Here is a 21,398-nt window from a genome sequence, read left to right as displayed (position 1 = left end):
TGTGTATAGTGATATTATTATATACTCGCTAATACAGGAGAGAGCTAGCAGCTGTCATGTGTATAGTGATATTATTATATACTCGCTAATACAGGAGAGAGCTAGCAGCTGTCATGTGTATAGTGATATTATTATATACTCGCTAATACAGGAGAGAGCTAGCAGCTGTCATGTGTATAGTGATATTATTATATACTCGCTAATACAGGAGAGAGCTAGCAAGCTGTCATGTGTATAGTGATATTATTATATACTCGCTAATACAGGAGAGAGCTAGCAGCTGTCATGTGTATAGTGATATTATTATATACTCGCTAATACAGGAGAGAGCTAGCAGCTGTCATGTGTATAGTGATATTATTATATACTCGCTAATACAGGAGAGCTAGCAGCTGTCCATGTGTATAGTGATATTATTATATACTCGCTAATACAGGAGAGAGCTAGCAGCTGTCATGTGTATAGTGATATTATTATATACTCGCTAATACAGGAGAGAGCTAGCAGCTGTCATGTGTATAGTGATATTATTATATACTCGCTAATACAGGAGAGAGCTAGCAGCTGTCATGTGTATAGTGATATTATTATACTACTCGCTAATACAGGAGAGCTAGCAGCTGTCATGTGTATAGTGATATTATTATATACTCGCTAATACAGGAGAGAGCTAGCAGCTGTCATGTGTATAGTGATATTATTATATACTCGCTAATACAGGAGAGAGCTAGCAGCTGTCATGTGTATAGTGATATTATTATATACTCGCTAATACAGGAGAGAGCTAGCAGCTGTCATGTGTATAGTGATATTATTATACACTCGCTAATACAGGAGAGAGCTAGCAGCTGTCATGTGTATAGTGATATTATTATATACTCGCTAATACAGGAGAGAGCTAGCAGCTGTCATGTGTATAGTGATATTATTATATACTCGCTAATACAGGAGAGAGCTAGCAGCTGTCATGTGTATAGTGATATTTTTATATACTCGATAATACAGGATGAGAGCTAGCAGCTGTCATGTGTATAGTGATATTATTTATATACTCTCTAATACAGGAGAGAGCTAGCAGCTGTCATGTGTATAGTGATATTATTATATACTCGCTAATACAGGAGAGAGCTAGCAGCTGTCATGTGTATAGTGTATTATTATATCACTCGCTAAATACAGGAGAGAGCTAGCAGCTGTCATGTGTATAGTGATATTATGTGTTATATACTCGCTAATACAGGAGTAGAGCTAGCAGCTGTTCATGTGTATAGTGAAATTATTATACTACTCGCTAATACAGGAGAGAGGCTAGCACGCTGTCAGTGTATAGGTGATATTCTTATTACACCTCGCGTAATACAGGAGAGAGCTAGCAGCTGTCATGTGTATAGTGATATTATTATACACTCGCTAATACAGGAGAGAGCCTAGCAGCTGACATGTGTATAGTGATATTATTATACACTCGCTAATACAGGAGAGAGCTAGCAGCTGTCATGTGTATAGTGATATTATTATAAACTCGCTAAATACAGGAGAGAGCTAGCAGCTGTCATGTGTATAGTGATATTATTATATACTCGCTAATACAGGAGAGAGCTAGCCAGCTGTCATGTGTTATAGTGATATTATTATATACTCGCTAATACAGGAGAAGCAAGCAGCTGTCATGTGTATAGTGATATTATTATATACTCGCTAATACAGGAGAGAGCTAGCAGCTGTCATGTGTATAGTGATATTATTATATACTCGCTAATACAGGAGAGAGCTAGCAGCTGTCGTGTGTATAGTGATATTATTATATACTCGCTAATACAGGAGAGCTAGCAGCTGTCATGTGTATAGTGATATTATTATATACTCGCTAATACAGGAGAGAGCTAGCAGCTGTCATGTGTATAGTGATATTATTATACACTCGCTAATACAGGAGAGAGCTAGCAGCTGTCATGTGTATAGTGATATTATTATATACTCGCTAATACAGGAGAGAGCTAGCAGCTGTCATGTGTATAGTGATATTATTATATACTCGCTAATACAGGAGAGAGCTAGCAGCTGTCATGTGTATAGTGATATTATTATATACTCGCTAATACAGGAGAGAGCTAGCAGCTGTCATGTGTATAGTGATATTATTATAACACTCGCTAATACAGGAGAGAGAGCTAGCAGCTGTCATGTGTATAGTGATATTATTATACACTCGCTAATACAGGAGAGAGCTAGCAGCTGTCATGTGTATAGTGATATTATTATAACTCGCTAATACAGGAGAGAGCTAGCAGCTGTCATGTGTTATAGTGATATATTATATTACTCGCTACTACCAGGAGAGAGCTAGCAGCTGTCATGTGTATAGTGATATTATTATATACTCGCTAATACAGGAGAGAGTAGCAGCTGTCAAGTGTATAGTGATATTATTATAACTCGCTAATACAGGAGAGCTAGCAGCTGTCATGTGTATAGTGATATTATTATATACTCGCTAATACAGGAGAGAGCTAGCAGCTGTCATGTGTATAGTGATATTTTTATATACTCGCTAATACAGGAGAGAGCTTAGCAGCTGTCATGTGTATTGTGATATTATTATACTACTCGCTAATACAGGAGAGAGCTAGCAGCTGTCATGTGTATAGTGATATTATTATATACTCGCTAATACAGGAGAGAGCTAGAGCTGTCATGTGTATAGTGATATTATTATATACTCGCTAATACAGGAGAGAGCTAGCTGCTGTCATGTGTATAGTGATATTATTATATACTCGCTAATACAGGAGAGAGCTAGCAGCTGTCATGTGTATAGTGATATTATTATATACTCGCTAATACAGGAGAGAGCTAGCAGCTGTCATGTGTATAGTGATATTATTATATACTCGCTAATACAGGAGAGAGCTAGCAGCTGTCATGTGTATAGTGATATTATTATACTACTCGCTAATACAGGAGAGCTAGCAGCTGTCATGTGTATAGTGATATTATTATATACTCGCTAATACAGGAGAGAGCTAGCAGCTGTCATGTGTATAGTGATATTATTATATACTCGCTAATACAGGAGAGAGCTAGCAGCTGTCATGTGTATAGTGATATTATTATACACTCGCTAATACAGGAGAGCTAGCAGCTGTCATGTGTATAGTGATATTATTATATACTCGCTAATACAGGAGAGAGCTAGCAGCTGTCATGTGTATAGTGATATTATTATATACTCGCTAATACAGGAGAGAGCTAGCAGCTGTCATGTGTATAGTGATTTTATTATAACTCGCTAATACAGGAGAGAGCCTAGCAGTGTCATGTGTATAGTGATATTATTATACACTCGCTAATACAGGAGAGAGCTAGCAGCTGTCATGTGTATAGTGTTATTATTATACACTCGCTAATACAGGAGAGAGCTAGCAGCCTGTCATGTGTATAGTGATATTATTATACACTAGCAGCTAATACAGGAGAGAGCTAGCAGCTGTCATGTGTATAGTGATATTATTATATACTCGCTAATACAGGAGAGAGCTAGCAGCCTGTCATGTGTATAGTGATATTATTATATACTCGCTAATACAGGAGAGCTAGCAGCTGTCATGTGTATAGTGATATTATTATATAACTCGCTAATACAGGAGAGAGCTAGCAGCTGTCCATGTGTATAGTGATATTATTATATACTCGCTAATACAGGAGAGAGCTAGCAGCTGTCATGTGTATAGTGATATTATTATATACTCGCTAATACAGGAGAGAGCTAGCAGCTGTCATGTGTATAGTGATATTTATTATATACTCGCTAATACAGGAGAGAGTTAGCAGCTGTCATGTGTATAGTGATATTATATACTCGCTAATACAGGAGAGAGCTAGCAGCTGTCATGTGTATAGTGATATTATTATATACTCGCTAATACAGGAGAGAGCTAGCAGCTGTCATGTGTATAGTGATATTATTATACACTCGCTAATACAGGAGAGAGCTAGCAGCTGTCATGTGTATAGTGATATTATTATATACTCGCTAATACAGGAGAGCTAGCAGCTGTCATGTGTATAGTGATATTATTATAAACTCGCTAATACAGGAGAGAGCTAGCAGCTGTCATGTGTATAGTGATATTATTATATACTCGCTAATACAGGAGAGAGCTAGCAGCTGTCATGTGTATAGTGATATTATTATATACTCGCTAATACAGGAGAGAGCTAGCAGCTGTCATGTGTATAGTGATATTATTATACACTCGCTAATACAGGAGAGAGCTAGCAGCTGTCATGTGTATAGTGATATTATTATATACTCGCTAATACAGGAGAGAGCTAGCAGCTGTCATGTGTATAGTGATATTATTATATACTCGCTAATACAGGAGAGAGCTAGCAGCTGTCATGTGTATAGTGATATTATTATATACTCGCTAATACAGGAGAGAGCTAGCAGCTGTCATGTGTATAGTGATATTATTATACTACTCGCTAATACAGGAGAGAGCTAGCAGCTGTCATGTGTATAGTGATATTATTATACACTCGCTAATACAGGAGAGAGCTAGCAGCTGTCATGTGTATAGTGATATTATTATACACTCGCTAATACAGGAGAGAGCTAGCAGCTGTCATGTGTATAGTGATATTATTATATACTCGCTAATACAGGAGAGAGCTAGCAGCTGTCATGTGTATAGTGATATTATTATATACTCGCTAATACAGAGAGAGCTAGCAGCTGTCATGTGTATAGTGATATTATTATATACTCGCTAATACAGGAGAGAGCTAGCAGCTGTCATGTGTATAGTGATATTATTATACACTCGCTAATACAGGAGAGAGCTAGCAGCTGTCATGTGTATAGTGATATTATTATACTTACTCGCTAATACAGGAGAGAGCTAGCAGCTGTCATGTGTATAGTGATATTATTATATACTCGCTAATACAGGAGAGAGCTAGCAGCTGTCATGTGTATAGTGATATTATTATATACTCGCTAATACAGGGAGAGCTAGCAGCTGTCATGTGTATAGTGATATTATTATACACTCGCTAATACAGGAGAGAGCTAGCAGCTGTCATGTGTATAGTGATATTATTATATACTCGCTAATACAGGAGAGAGCTAGCAGCTGTCATGTGTATAGTGATATTATTATATACTCGCTAATACAGGAGAGAGCTAGCAGCTGTCATGTGTATAGTGATATTATTATATACTCGCTAATACAGGAGAGAGCTAGCAGCTGTCATGTGTATAGTGATATTATTATATACTCGCTAATACAGGAGAGAGCTAGCAGCTGTCATGTGTATAGTGATATTATTATATACTCGCTAATACAGGAGAGAGCTAGCAGCTGTCATGTGTATAGTGATATTATTATACACTCGCTAATACAGGAGAGAGCTAGCAGCTGTCATGTGTATAGTGATATTATTATATACTCGCTAATACAGGAGAGAGCTAGCAGCTGTCATGTGTATAGTGATATTATTATACACTCGCTAATACAGGAGAGAGCTAGCAGCTGTCATGTGTATAGTGATATTATTATAAACTCGCTAATACAGGAGAGAGCTAGCAGCTGTCATGTGTATAGTGATATTATTATATACTCGCTAATACAGGAGAGAGCTAGCAGCTGTCATGTGTATAGTGATATTATTATATACTCGCTAATACAGGAGAGAGCTAGCAGCTGTCATGTGTATAGTGATATTATTATATACTCGCTAATACAGGAGAGAGCTAGCAGCTGTCATGTGTATAGTGATATTATTATATACTCGCTAATACAGGAGAGAGCTAGCGAGCTGTCATGTGTATAGTGATATTATTATACACTCGCTAATACAGGAGAGAGCTAGCAGCTGTCATGTGTATAGTGATATTATTATATACTCGCTAATACAGGAGAGAGCTAGCAGCTGTCATGTGTATAGTGATATTATTATAAACTCGCTAATACAGGAGAGAGCTAGCAGCTGTCATGTGTATAGTGATATTATTATACACTCGCTAATACAGGAGAGAGCTAGCAGCTGTCATGTGTATAGTGATATTATTATACACTCGCTAATACAGGAGAGAGCTAGCAGCTGTCATGTGTATAGTGATATTATTATATACTCGCTAATACAGGAGAGAGCTAGCAGCTGTCATGTGTATAGTGATATTATTATATACTCGCTAATACAGGAGAGAGCTAGCAGCTGTCATGTGTATAGTGATATTATTATATACTCGCTAATACAGGAGAGAGCTAGCAGCTGTCTTGTGTATAGTGTTATTATTTATACCTCGCTAATACAGGAGAGGCCTAGCAGCTGTCATGTGTATAGTGATATTATTATACATCGCTAATACAGGGAGAGCTAGCAGCTGTCTTGTGTATAGTGATATTTTTATATACTCGCTAATACAGGAGAGAGTTAGCAGCTGTCATGTGTATAGTGATATTATTATATACTCGCTAATACAGGAGAGAGCTAGCCAGCTGTCATGTGTATAGTGATATTATTATATACTCGCTAATACAGGAGAGAGCTAGCAGCTGTTCATGTGTATAGTGATATTATTATATACTCGTAATACAGGAGAGAGCTAGCAGCTGTCATGTGTATCACGTGATATTATTATATACTCGCTAATACAGGAGAGAGCTAGCAGCTGTCATGTGTATAGTGATATTATTATATACTCGCTAATACAGAGAGAGCTAGCAGCTGTCATGTGTATAGTGATATTATTATATACTCGCTAATACAGGAGAGAGCTAGCAGCTGTCATGTGTATAGTGATATTATTATATACTCGCTAATACAGGAGAGAGCTAGCAGCTGTCATGTGTATAGTGATATTATTATATACTCGCTAATACAGGAGAGAGCTAGCAGCTGTCATGTGTATAGTGATATTATTATATACTCGCTAATACAGGAGAGAGCTAGCAGCTGTCATGTGTATAGTGATATTATTATATACTCGCTAATACAGGAGAGAGCTAGCAGCTGTCATGTGTATAGTGATATTATTATATACTCGCTAATACAGGAGAGAGCTAGCAGCTGTCATGTGTATAGTGATATTATTATATACTCGCTAATACAGGAGAGAGCTAGCAGCTGTCATGTGTATAGTGATATTATTATATACTCGCTAATACAGGAGAGAGCTAGCAGCTGTCATGTGTATAGTGATATTATTATATACTCGCTAATACAGGAGAGAGCTAGCAGCTGTCATGTGTATAGTGATATTATTATATACTCGCTAATACAGGAGAGAGCTAGCAGCTGTCATGTGTATAGTGATATTATTATATACTCGCTAATACAGGAGAGAGCTAGCAGCTGTCATGTGTATAGTGATATTATTATACACTCGCTAATACAGGAGAGAGCTAGCAGCTGTCATGTGTATAGTGATATTATTATATACTCGCTAATACAGGAGAGAGCTAGCAGCTGTCATGTGTATAGTGATATTATTATATACTCGCTAATACAGGAGAGAGCTAGCAGCTGTCATGTGTATAGTGATATTATTATATACTCGCTAATACAGGAGAGAGCTAGCAGCTGTCATGTGTATAGTGATATTATTATATACTCGCTAATACAGGAGAGAGCTAGCAGCTGTCATGTGTATAGTGATATTATTATATACTCGCTAATACAGGAGAGAGCTAGCAGCTGTCATGTGTATAGTGATATTATTATATACTCGCTAATACAGGAGAGAGCTAGCAGCTGTCATGTGTATAGTGATATTATTATATACTCGCTAATACAGGAGAGAGCTAGCAGCTGTCATGTGTATAGTGATATTATTATATACTCGCTAATACAGGAGAGAGCTAGCAGCTGTCATGTGTATAGTGATATTATTATACACTCGCTAATACAGGAGAGAGCTAGCAGCTGTCATGTGTATAGTGATATTATTATATACTCGCTAATACAGGAGAGAGCTAGCAGCTGTCATGTGTATAGTGATATTATTATATACTCGCTAATACAGGAGAGAGCTAGCAGCTGTCATGTGTATAGTGATATTATTATATACTCGCTAATACAGGAGAGCTAGCAGCTGTCATGTGTATAGTGATATTATAATACACTCGCTAATACAGGAGAGAGCTAGCAGCTGTCATGTGTATAGTGATATTATTATACACTCGCTAATACAGGAGAGAGCTAGCAGCTGTCATGTGTATAGTGATATTATTATATACTCGCTAATACAGGAGAGAGCTAGCAGCTGTCATGTGTATAGTGATATTATTATATACTCGCTAATACAGGAGAGCTAGCAGCTGTCATGTGTATAGTGATATTATTATATACTCGCTAATACAGGAGAGAGCTAGCAGCTGTCATGTGTATAGTGATATTATTATATACTCGCTAATACAGGAGAGCTAGCAGCTGTCATGTGTATAGTGATATTATTATATACTCGCTAATACAGGAGAGAGCTAGCAGCTGTCATGTGTATAGTGATATTATTATACACTCGCTAATACAGGAGAGAGCTAGCAGCTGTCATGTGTATAGTGATATTATTATACACTCGCTAATACAGGAGAGAGCTAGCAGCTGTCATGTGTATAGTGATATTATTATATACTCGCTAATACAGGAGAGAGCTAGCAGCTGTCATGTGTATAGTGATATTATTATATACTCGCTAATACAGGAGAGCTAGCAGCTGTCATGTGTATAGTGATATTATTATACACTCGCTAATACAGGAGAGAGTTAGCAGCTGTCATGTGTATAGTGATATTATTATATACTCGCTAATACAGGAGAGCTAGCAGCTGTCATGTGTATAGTGATATTATTATATACTCGCTAATACAGGAGAGCTAGCAGCTGTCATGTGTATAGTGATATTATTACATACTCGCTAATACAGGAGAGAGTTAGCAGCTGTCATGTGTATAGTGATATTATACACTCGCTAATACAGGAGAGAGCTAGCAGCTGTCATGTGTATAGTGATATTATTATATACTCGCTAATACAGGAGAGAGCTAGCAGCTGTCATGTGTATAGTGATATTATTATATACTCGCTAATACAGGAGAGAGTTAGCAGCTGTCATGTGTATAGTGATATTATATACTCGCTAATACAGGAGAGAGCTAGCAGCTGTCATGTGTATAGTGATATTATTATATACTCGCTAATACAGGAGAGAGCTAGCAGCTGTCATGTGTATAGTGATATTATTATACACTCGCTAATACAGGAGAGAGCTAGCAGCTGTCATGTGTATAGTGATATTATTATATACTCGCTAATACAGGAGAGAGCTAGCAGCTGTCATGTATATAGTGATATTATTATATACTCGCTAATACAGGAGAGAGCTAGCAGCTGTCATGTGTATAGTGATATTATTATATACTCGCTAATACAGGAGAGAGCTAGCAGCTGTCATGTGTATAGTGATATTATTATATACTCGCTAATACAGGAGAGCTAGCAGCTGTCATGTGTATAGTGATATTATTATATACTCGCTAATACAGGAGAGCTAGCAGCTGTCATGTGTATAGTGATATTATTATATACTCGCTAATACAGGAGAGCTAGCAGCTGTCATGTGTATAGTGATATTATTATATACTCGCTAATACAGGAGAGAGCTAGCAGCTGTCATGTGTATAGTGATATTATTATATACTCGCTAATACAGGAGAGAGCTAGCAGCTGTCATGTGTATAGTGATATTATTATATACTCGCTAATACAGGAGAGAGCTAGCAGCTGTCATGTGTATAGTGATATTATTATATACTCGCTAATACAGGAGAGAGCTAGCAGCTGTCATGTGTATAGTGATATTATTATATACTCGCTAATACAGGAGAGAGCTAGCAGCTGTCATGTGTATAGTGATATTATTATATACTTCGCTAATACAGGAGAGAGCTAGCAGCTGTCATGTGTATAGTGATATTATTATATACTCGCTAATACAGGAGAGAGCTAGCAGCTGTCATGTGTATAGTGATATTATTATATACTCGCTAATACAGGAGAGAGCTAGCAGCTGTCATGTGTATAGTGATATTATTATATACTCGCTAATACAGGAGAGAGCTAGCAGCTGTCATGTGTATAGTGATATTATTATATACTCGCTAATACAGGAGAGAGCTAGCAGCTGTCATGTGTATAGTGATATTATTATATACTCGCTAATACAGGAGAGAGCTAGCAGCTGTCATGTGTATAGTGATATTATTATATACTCGCTAATACAGGAGAGAGCTAGCAGCTGTCATGTGTATAGTGATATTATTATATACTCGCTAATACAGGAGAGAGCTAGCAGCTGTCATGTGTATAGTGATATTATTATACACTCGCTAATACAGGAGAGAGCTAGCAGCTGTCATGTGTATAGTGATATTATTATATACTCGCTAATACAGGAGAGAGCTAGCAGCTGTCATGTGTATAGTGATATTATTATATACTCGCTAATACAGGAGAGAGCTAGCAGCTGTCATGTGTATAGTGATATTATTATATACTCGCTAATACAGGAGAGAGCTAGCAGCTGTCATGTGTATAGTGATATTATTATATACTCGCTAATACAGGAGAGAGCTAGCAGCTGTCATGTGTATAGTGATATTATTATATACTCGCTAATACAGGAGAGAGCTAGCAGCTGTCATGTGTATAGTGATATTATTATATACTCGCTAATACAGGAGAGAGCTAGCAGCTGTCATGTGTATAGTGATATTATTATATACTCGCTAATACAGGAGAGAGCTAGCAGCTGTCATGTGTATAGTGATATTATTATATACTCGCTAATACAGGAGAGCTAGCAGCTGTCATGTGTATAGTGATATTATTATATACTTGCTAATACAGGAGAGAGCTAGCAGCTGTCATGTGTATAGTGATATTATTATATACTTGCTAATACAGGAGAGAGCTAGCAGCTGTCATGTGTATAGTGATATTATTATATACTCGCTAATACAGGAGAGAGCTAGCAGCTGTCATGTGTATAGTGATATTATTATACACTCGCTAATACAGGAGAGAGCTAGCAGCTGTCATGTGTATAGTGATATTATTATATACTCGCTAATACAGGAGAGAGCTAGCAGCTGTCATGTGTATAGTGATATTATTATATACTCGCTAATACAGGAGAGAGCTAGCAGCTGTCATGTGTATAGTGATATTATTATATACTCGCTAATACAGGAGAGAGCTAGCAGCTGTCATGTGTATAGTGATATTATTATACACTCGCTAATACAGGAGAGAGCTAGCAGCTGTCATGTGTATAGTGATATTATTATATACTCGCTAATACAGGAGAGCTAGCAGCTGTCATGTGTATAGTGATATTATTATACACTCGCTAATACAGGAGAGAGCTAGCAGCTGTCATGTGTATAGTGATATTATTATATACTCGCTAATACAGGAGAGCTAGCAGCTGTCATGTGTATAGTGATATTATTATATACTCGCTAATACAGGAGAGAGCAGCTGTCATGTGTATAGTGATATTATTATATACTCGCTAATACAGGAGAGAGCTAGCAGCTGTCATGTGTATAGTGATATTATTATATACTCGCTAATACAGGAGAGAGCTAGCTGTCATGTGTATAGTGATATTATTATATACTCGCTAATACAGGAGAGAGCTAGCAGCTGTCATGTTTATAGTGATATTATTATACACTCGCTAATACAGGAGAGAGCTAGCAGCTGTCATGTGTATAGTGATATTATTATATACTCGCTAATACAGGAGAGAGCTAGCAGCTGTCATGTGTATAGTGATATTATTATATACTCGCTAATACAGGAGAGAGCTAGCAGCTGTTATGTGTATAGTGATATTATACACTCGCTAATACAGGAGAGAGCTAGCAGCTGTCATGTGTATAGTGATATTATTATATACTCGCTAATACAGGAGAGAGCTAGCAGCTGTCATGTTTATAGTGATATTATTATACACTCGCTAATACAGGAGAGAGCTAGCAGCTGTCATGTGTATAGTGATATTATTATATACTCGCTAATACAGGAGAGAGCTAGCAGCTGTCATGTGTATAGTGATATTATTATATACTCACTAATACATGAGAGCTAGCAGCTGTCATGTGTATAGTGATATTATTATACACTCGCTAATACAGGAGAGAGCTAGCAGCTGTCATGTGTATAGTGATATTATTATATACTCGCTAATACAGGAGAGAGCTAGCAGCTGTTATGTGTATAGTGATATTATACACTCGCTAATACAGGAGAGAGCTAGCAGCTGTCATGTGTATAGTGATATTATTATACACTCGCTAATACAAGAGAGAGCTAGCAGCTGTCATGTGTATAGTGATATTATTATACACTCGCTAATACAGGAGAGAGCTAGCAGCTGTCATGTGTATAGTGATATTATTATATACTCGCTAATACAGGAGAGAGCAGCTGTCATGTGTATAGTGATATTATTATATACTCGCTAATACAGGAGAGAGTTAGCAGCTGTCATGTGTATAGTGATATTATTATATACTCGCTAATACAGGAGAGAGTTAGCAGCTGTCATGTGTATAGTGATATTATTATACACTCGCTAATACAGGAGAGAGCTAGCAGCTGTCATGTGTATAGTGATATTATTATACACTCGCTAATACAGGAGAGAGTTAGCAGCTGTCATGTGTATAGTGATATTATTATACACTCGCTAATACAGGAGAGCGCTAGCAGCTGTCATGTGTATAGTGATATTATTATATACTCGCTAATACAGGAGAGCTAGCAGCTGTCATGTGTATAGTGATATTATTATTACTCGCTAATACAGGAGAGCTAGCAGCTGTCATGTGTATAGTGATATTATTATATACTCGCTAATACAGGAGAGAGTTAGCAGCTGTCATGTGTATAGTGATATTATTATATATTCGCTAATACAGGAGAGAGTTAGCAGCTGTCATGTGTATAGTGATATTATTATATACTCGCTAATACAGGAGAGAGTTAGCAGCTGTCATGTGTATAGTGATATTATTATATACTCGCTAATACAGGAGAGCTAGCAGCTGTCATGTGTATAGTGATATTATTATATACTCGCTAATACAGGAGAGAGCTAGCAGCTGTCATGTGTATAGTGATATTATTATACACTCGCTAATACAGGAGAGAGCTAGCAGCTGTCATGTGTATAGTGATATTATTATATACTCGCTAATACAGGAGAGAGCAGCTGTCATGTGTATAGTGATATTATTATATACTCGCTAATACAGGAGAGAGTTAGCAGCTGTCATGTGTATAGTGATATTATTATATACTCGCTAATACAGGAGAGAGTTAGCAGCTGTCATGTGTATAGTGATATTATTATATACTCGCTAATACAGGAGAGAGCTAGCTGCTGTCATGTGTATAGTGATATTATTATATACTCGCTAATACAGGAGAGAGCTAGCAGCTGTCATGTGTATAGTGATATTATTATATACTCGCTAATACAGGAGAGAGTTAGCAGCTGTCATGTGTATAGTGATATTATTATATACTCGCTAATACAGGAGAGATACTCTGTACAGATCATGGGGGGTGAGAGGCAGTATTCGGGTAGCACACTCTGTACAGGTCATGGGGGGTGAGAGGCAGTATTCGGGTAGCACACTCTGTACAGATCATGGGGGTTGAGAGGCAGTATACGGGTAGCACACTCTGTACAGATCATGGGGGGTGAGTTGCAGTATTCGGGTAGCACACTCTGTACAGATCATGGGGGTTGAGAGGCAGTATTCGGGTAGCACACTCTGTACAGATCATGGGGGTTGAGAGGCAGTATACGGGTAGCACACTCTGTACAGATCATGGGGGTGAGTGGCAGTATTCGGGTAGGACACTCTGTACAGATCATGGGGGGTGAGTTGCAGTATTCGGGTAGCACACTCTGTACAGATCATGGGGGGTGAGAGGCAGTATTCGGGTAGCACACTCTGTACAAATCATGGGGGGTGAGTGGCAGTATTCGGGTAGCACACTCTGTACAGATCATGGGGGGTGAGAGGCAGTATTCGGGTAGGACACTCTGTACAGATCATGGGGGGTGTGAGGCAGTATTCGGGTAGCACACTCTGTACAGATCATGGGGGGTGTGAGGCAGTATTCGGGTAGCACACTCTGTACAGATCATGGGGGTTGAGAGGCAGTATTCGGGTAGCACACTCTGTACAGATCATGGGGGGTGAGTTGCAGTATTCGGGTAGGGCACTCTGTACAGATCATGGGGGGTGAGAGGCAGTATTCGAGTAGGACACGCTGTACAGATCATGGGGGGTGAGAGGCAGTATTCGGGTAGCACACTCTGTACAGATCATGGGGGGTGAGAGGCAGTATTCGGGTAGCACACTCTGTACAAATCATGGGGGTGAGAGGCAGTATTCATGTACAGATCATGGGGGGTGAGAGGCAGTATTCATGTACAGATCATGGGGGGTGAGAGGCAGTATTCATGTACAGATCATGGGGGGTGAGAGGCAGTATTCGGGTAGCACACTCTGTACAGATCATGGGGGGTGAGAGGCAGTATTCGGGTAGCACACTCTGTACAGATCATGGGGGTGAGAGGCAGTATTCGGGTAGCACACTCTGTACAGATCATGGGGGGTGAGAGGCAGTATTCGGGTAGCACACTCTGTACAGATCATGGGGGGTGAGAGGCAGTATTCGGGTAGCACACTCTGTACAGATCATGGGGGGTGAGTTGCAGTATTCGGGTAGCACACTCTGTACAGATCATGGGGGGTGAGTTGCAGTATTCGGGTAGCACACTCTGTACAGATCATTGGGGGTGAGTGGCAGTATTTATGTACAGATCATGGGGGGTGAGAGGCAGTATTCGGGTAGCACACTCTGTACAGATCATGGGGGGTCAGAGGCAGTATTCGGGTAGCACACTCTGTACAGATCATGGGGGGTGAGTTGCAGTATTCGGGTAGCACACTCTGTACAGATCATGGGGGGTGAGAGGCAGTATTCGGGTAGGACACTCTGTACAGATCATGGGGGGTGTGAGGCAGTATTCGGGTAGCACACTCTGTACAGATCATGGGGGTTGAGAGGCAGTATTCGGGTAGCACACTCTGTACAGATCATGGGGGGTGAGTTGCAGTATTCGGGTAGGGCACTCTGTACAGATCATGGGGGGTGAGAGGCAGTATTCGAGTAGGACACGCTGTACAGATCATAGGGGGGGGGGAGACAGTATTCGGGTAGCACACTCTGTACAGATCATGGGGGGTGAGAGGCAGTATTCGGGTAGCACACTCTGTACAAATCATGGGGGTGAGAGGCAGTATTCATGTACAGATCATGGGGGGTGAGAGGCAGTATTCATGTACAGATCATGGGGGGTGAGAGGCAGTATTCATGTACAGATCATGGGGGGTGAGAGGCAGTATTCGGGTAGCACACTCTGTACAGATCATGGGGGGTGAGAGGCAGTATTCGGGTAGCACACTCTGTACAGATCATGGGGGTGAGAGGCAGTATTCGGGTAGCACACTCTGTACAGATCATGGGGGTGAGAGGCAGTATTCGGGTAGCACACTCTGTACAGATCATGGGGGTGAGAGGCAGTATTCGGGTAGCACACTCTGTACAGATCATGGGGGTGAGAGGCAGTATTCGGGTAGCACACTCTGTACAGATCATGGGGGTGAGAGGCAGTATTCGGGTAGCACACTCTGTACAGATCATGGGGGGTGAGAGGCTGTATTCGGGTAGCACACTCTGTACAGATCATGGGGGGTGAGAGGCAGTATTTATGTACAGATCATTGGGGGTGAGTGGCAGTATTTATGTACAGATCATTGGGGGTGAGTGGCAGTATTTATGTACAGATCATTGGGGATGAGAGGCTGTATTCGGGTAGCACACTCTGTACAGATCATGGGGGGTGAGAGGCAGTATACGGGTAGCACACTCTGTACAGATCATGGGGGGTGAGAGGCAGTATACGGGTAGCACACTCTGTACAGATCATGGGGGGTGAGTTGCAGTATTCGGGTAGCACACTCTGTACAGATCATGGGGGTTGAGAGGCAGTATTCGGGTAGGACACTCTGTACAGATCATGGGGGGTGAGAGGCAGTATTCGGGTAGGACACTCTGTACAGATCATGGGGGGTGAGAGGCAGTATTCGGGTAGGACACTCTGTACAAATCATGGGGGGTGAGAGGCAGTATTCGGGTAGCACACTCTGTACAGATCATGGGGGGTGAGTGGCAGTATTCGGGTAGGACACTCTGTACAAATCATGAGGGGTGAGAGGCAGTATTCGGGTAGCACACTCTGTACAGATCATGGGGGGTGAGTGGCAGTATTCGGGTAGGACACTGTGCAGATTATGGGGGGTGAGAGGCGGTATTCGGGTAGGACACTGTGCAGATCATGGGGGGTGAGAGGCAGTATTCGGGTAGCACACTCTGTACAGATCATGGGGGGTGAGAGGCAGTATTTATGTACAGATCATTGGGGGTGAGTGGCAGTATTTATGTACAGATCATTGGGGGTGAGTGGCAGTATTTATGTACAGATCATGGGGGGTGAGAGGCAGTATTCGGGTAGGACACTCTGTACAAATCATGGGGGGTGAGAGGCAGTATTCGGGTAGCACACTCTGTACAGATCATTGGGGGTGAGTGGCAGTATTCGGGTAGCACACTCTGTACAGATCATGGGGGGTGAGTTGCAGTATTCGGGTAGCACACTCTGTACAGATCATGGGGGGTGAGAGGCAGTATTCGGGTAGGACACTCTGTACAGATCATGGGGGTGAGAGGCAGTATTCGGGTAGGACACTCTGTACAGATCATGGGGGTGAGAGGCAGTATTCGGGTAGGACACTGTACAGATCATGGGGGGTGAGAGGCAGTATTCGGGTAGGACACTGTGCAGATCATGGGGGGTGAGAGGCGGCATTCGGGTAGGGCACTCTGTACAGATTACGTGGGGTGAGTGGCGGTATTCGGGTAGGACACTCTGTACAGATCATGGGGGTGAGAGGCGGTATTCGGGTAGGACACTCTGTACAGATCATGGGGGTGAGTGGCAGTATTCGGGTAGGACACTGTGCAGATCATGGGGGGTGAGAGGCAGTATTCGGGTCGGACACTGTGCAGATCATGGGGGGTGAGAGGCGATATTCGGGCTGGACACTCTGTACAAATCATGGGGGTTGAGAGGCAGTATTCGGGTAGGACACTGTGCAGATCATGGGGGTGAGGGGCAGTATTCGGGTAGGACGCTCTGTACAGAACATGGGGGGTGAGTGGCAGTATTCGGGTCGGACTCTGTGCAGATCATGGGGGGTGAGAGGCGGTATTCGGGTTGGACACTGTGCAGATCATGGGGGGTGAGAGGCTGTATTCGGGTTGGACACTCTGTACAGGTCATGGGGGTTGAGAGGCAGTATTCGGGTAGGACGCTCTGTACAGATCATGGGGGGTGAGTGGCGCTATTCGGGTACCACACTTTGTTCAAATCATGGGGGGTGAGTAAGAATGATTTTCTTTTCCCCATTAAAGTCATCAAAAAAGTGACCTTAGCAAATTAAGACCTACACTTCCAATTGTATTGAGAACGTTTTTAGAATTTAATTGAATCTTTGTGTTATAAATTTAATCTTAAATGTAAGCTATTTATAATTGTATAACATAGAAATGCACCTATGGTGATGAACATATTTTTTTTTTTATTATTATTATTTGGAATTAGAAAGGTAAACTAACATCATTTCTTTCTTTTTCCTTTAGGTTTTGCATTTGGAATTAAAGGTCTAATTTGACGTTGTTTCTAGACATATTTGTAAGTCACTGTTTCACATCTGGGTCACAATGTACACGTTCCTCCCAGAAAACTTCACTCCTGTCAAGCAGAAGCTGCCTAAAAAACAGAAGCATTTGATTGGTGCTTTCCTTCTGGGTCTCATACTTGTTATATTTGCTGTTGTTTCATGGAGCTACTACTCGGTCTCCCTCAGAAAAGCAGATAGACTAAAAACTAAACTTTTAGATTTGAGGAAAGATGGCTTTACAATACACAACCAGCAAGGACAGAAAGTCTTCCGAATGGCATTCCAGTCTGGGTCTCTTGATCTAGAGTCTTGTGCCAAGTATGGTGAGATTTTATCTTGTACAAAGTCAGACAAAGGGAAGTTAAATTTCTTCATTCAGACGGTAATGCCCAAAGATACAGTCATGTGCTACAGAGTACGATGGGAAGAGTTTGTAGCAGACACAGACGTCCAACATACCATGTACTGGGATGATGCATACTGGTACGGAGGAGCTGAAATGAGTACACAACACTGGCCTATTAGACTGTTTGGATACCAGGAGCCCAAGCCATTTGTAACTAGTGACATATATGCTCTTAGGGACAGCTTTGGTGGAATACTTGAACGTTACTGGTTGTCATCAAAAGCCGCAGCTATTAAAATTAATGACTCTGTACCTTTCCATCTTGGATGGAATAGTACAGAAAAGTCTCTGTTTTTTGAAGCCAGATATAAGGACTCACCCTACAGACCTCCAGTGGGGCAACAGCCCTTCCCAGAGCTAAGTTACCGTGTTTGTGTCGGATCTGATGTTACATCTATCCATAAGTATATGGTGAGAAGGTATTTTTACAAGCCCACCAAGATTCCATCTGTAAACATGTTCAAATATCCAATTTGGTCTACATGGGCTATATTTAAAACGGCTATTGACCAAGATAAGCTATTGCGATTCACAGAGAAAATAAAGAAATACAAGTTTAATTACAGCCACATAGAGGTAGATGACATGTACACAAAAACATATGGTGATTTTGACTTTGATCCAATAAAGTTTCCAAATGCCACAGAAATATTCAAAAAGCTAAAGGAAGATGGTTTTAAAGTAACACTTTGGATTCATCCTTTTATAAATTATAACTCATCTAATTTTGGAGTGGGAATTGAAAAACAGCTGTTTGTTAAAGAGCCGACTGGTCGGCTTCCTGCTATGGTTCAGTGGTGGAATGGTATAGGAGCAATACTTGATTTTACAAACCCCCAAGCAAGAGAGTGGTTTCAGAATAATTTAAGACAACTCACAACAAAATATGGGATTTCATCTTTTAAATTTGATGCTGGTGAGACCAGTTTTCTTCCTAAACAGTTCAGTACATTTAAGCCTTTGTCTGATCCAAGCATATTTAGCAGGAGATACTCGGAAATGGCAATTACATTTTACGAACAGGCTGAGCTGAGAGTTGGTTATCAGTCACAGAACATATCCTGCTTTTTTAGAATCATTGACCGGGACTCTGTGTGGGGATATGAATTGGGGCTCAAATCCCTAATACCTACAGTTCTTACCATAAGCATGCTGGGATATCCTTTCATCTTACCTGACATGATTGGCGGAAATGCATACGCTAGTAATAAAGTCAATGCTGACAAATTGCCAGACCGGGAACTCTACATCAGATGGTTGGAAGTTTCTGCTTTTATGCCCTCTATGCAGTTCTCTGTCCCACCTTGGGCTTATGATAATGAGGTTATTGAAATTGCTCGAAAGTTTACGCAAATTAGAGAGTCGTTAGTAGCTCCTCTGTTACTGGAGCTTGCAGGAGAAGTTACAGTTACAGGGGATCCAATTGTCCGACCCATTTGGTGGATATCTCCCAATGATGAGACTGCACATAAAATTGATTCCCAGTTTCTGATTGGGGACACATTGATGGTGGCTCCTGTTCTAGAGCCAGGCAAGCAGGAGAGAGATGTCTATATTCCGTCTGGTCGGTGGCGCAGTTATAAAGGCGAATTGTTTGTGAAGACACCATTCCTATTTACTGATTACCCAGTAGACTTGGATGAGGTGGCCTATTTCATTTGGGTCTCTTAGAAATCTATTAGCAAAGTTCTACAATTAATTGTTGCCTTATTTACACACCTTTTGCAGGTTTGAAAAAAATTAATTTGGGCTTCCAGAAAATATAAGCTATTGAAGCTTATTCCACTCTTATAGTAAATATGTATCTTTGCAAGTTACCGTATAAAACACACTAACCTGAGATGAATACGTATAGGTATATTTCAGGCTTTTAGTTTGACTTATTTTATACTCTTCAGAGTAATTTTATTTTTGTCTTGGCAGAAATGTAGCAAAATATGAGGTAAATTGTATCTCAAAGGACTATGTATATGAGTTTGTTGGTGGCTGCCAAGCTACGTCGTGAAGGGGTTGTACCAAACCAGGATATGATCTTAATACAAATGAGCTTCAGCACCCAGTGATAAAGGGACAATCTAATGGAAAGCCTACATATTCTAGCGTATTGTGTCTGCTCTGTTTTTACTCCTACAAAGGGGTTAAACGTGCAGGGGCTTTGATTGGGAGATGAAAGCTTTGCAACTCCTAAGCAGGATATGGCAGGTGAGCCAATTAAGAATGGCAGTCATACGACAAACAATCACTGTGTGTTCTGCTCTAGACCTGCAATGCTTGTGGCTCCCAAGAGGAACTAGTTTATCAACAACAATTACATACATAGCATAGGAATGTCCCCTCTCACCTGTGCTCACAGACACTGAAATCCTGCTGTATTGTGTCCCTTTATCTAGGCTACCAAACAGCACTCCTACAGTGTATGTTAATATATTATTGTTTGTTTAATCAGTAAACTGATCACATCTCTAGTTCTCAAGTGGCTGGAATGTGCCAGATTATAAGTATCTGAAGCTGACGCAGTAAATTACATGACGTACACGAAGACTAGAAATGAAATTCTTTTATCTGATTTGATTTTAATATTTTCATGATCACCAAATCCACGTGAGAAACACAAGGATAAAATGTACAGATTAATGCTGTATATCAGTATAGAGAACAAAAGTGCTATAACCAGCTGGTTACTTAAATATCTTGTTTAAAAAGATATGAGCAGGCGAAGCTTAAATATACAGCTTTGAATGAGTTAATTTAATTTTCTGTGCATGTTTTTTTTATTGACAGATTTTGGTTTACTTAAGGGGACAGGATACTCAAAAAAATTGCTCTGTTCTCTGTAAGGGCCATCTCACTTAATAGGGTTCTACAAAAAGTTTTTTTTTTCTCCCTGTTGCCAACAGCTCTCAAGCTAAAATTTGTCATTTTTAAAATTCTTTGAAACCCTTCACAGTACTGATTACTTTTTAGAGAACGTCTCTGAATCCGAGAGCTTTAGATAATCATGCCCTTAAAGAGAGTGTTTCACAATGTGCTAAAGCAAGAGCCATAGACTTATTGCATTGGGTATAAGCACATCTAAGCAAGTATCCCGCTTG

General features: G+C 40.2%; 1 protein-coding gene across 1 annotated transcript in view; it reads left to right on the top strand.

Annotated features, from left to right (window-relative positions):
• MYORG (myogenesis regulating glycosidase (putative)) overlaps positions 1-20,146 on the top strand; it is a 94,594-nt gene extending 74,448 nt beyond the window's left edge. Inside the window, exon 3 of the mRNA XM_053700974.1 lies at positions 17,860-20,146. Within this exon, the coding sequence (XP_053556949.1) occupies positions 17,941-19,977 (2,037 nt within the window). The 5' untranslated portion in view covers positions 17,860-17,940 and the 3' untranslated portion in view covers positions 19,978-20,146. The remainder of the gene's footprint in view (positions 1-17,859) is intronic.
• The last annotated feature ends 1,252 nt before the right edge of the window (positions 20,147-21,398 follow it).

The sequence above is a fragment of the Bombina bombina genome, chromosome 2 (genome assembly GCF_027579735.1).
Source record: "Bombina bombina isolate aBomBom1 chromosome 2, aBomBom1.pri, whole genome shotgun sequence".
NCBI classification, from domain to species: domain Eukaryota; kingdom Metazoa; phylum Chordata; class Amphibia; order Anura; family Bombinatoridae; genus Bombina; species Bombina bombina.
Note: the sequence above shows the minus strand (reverse complement) of the source record. Positions and strands in the feature narration are given on the sequence as shown.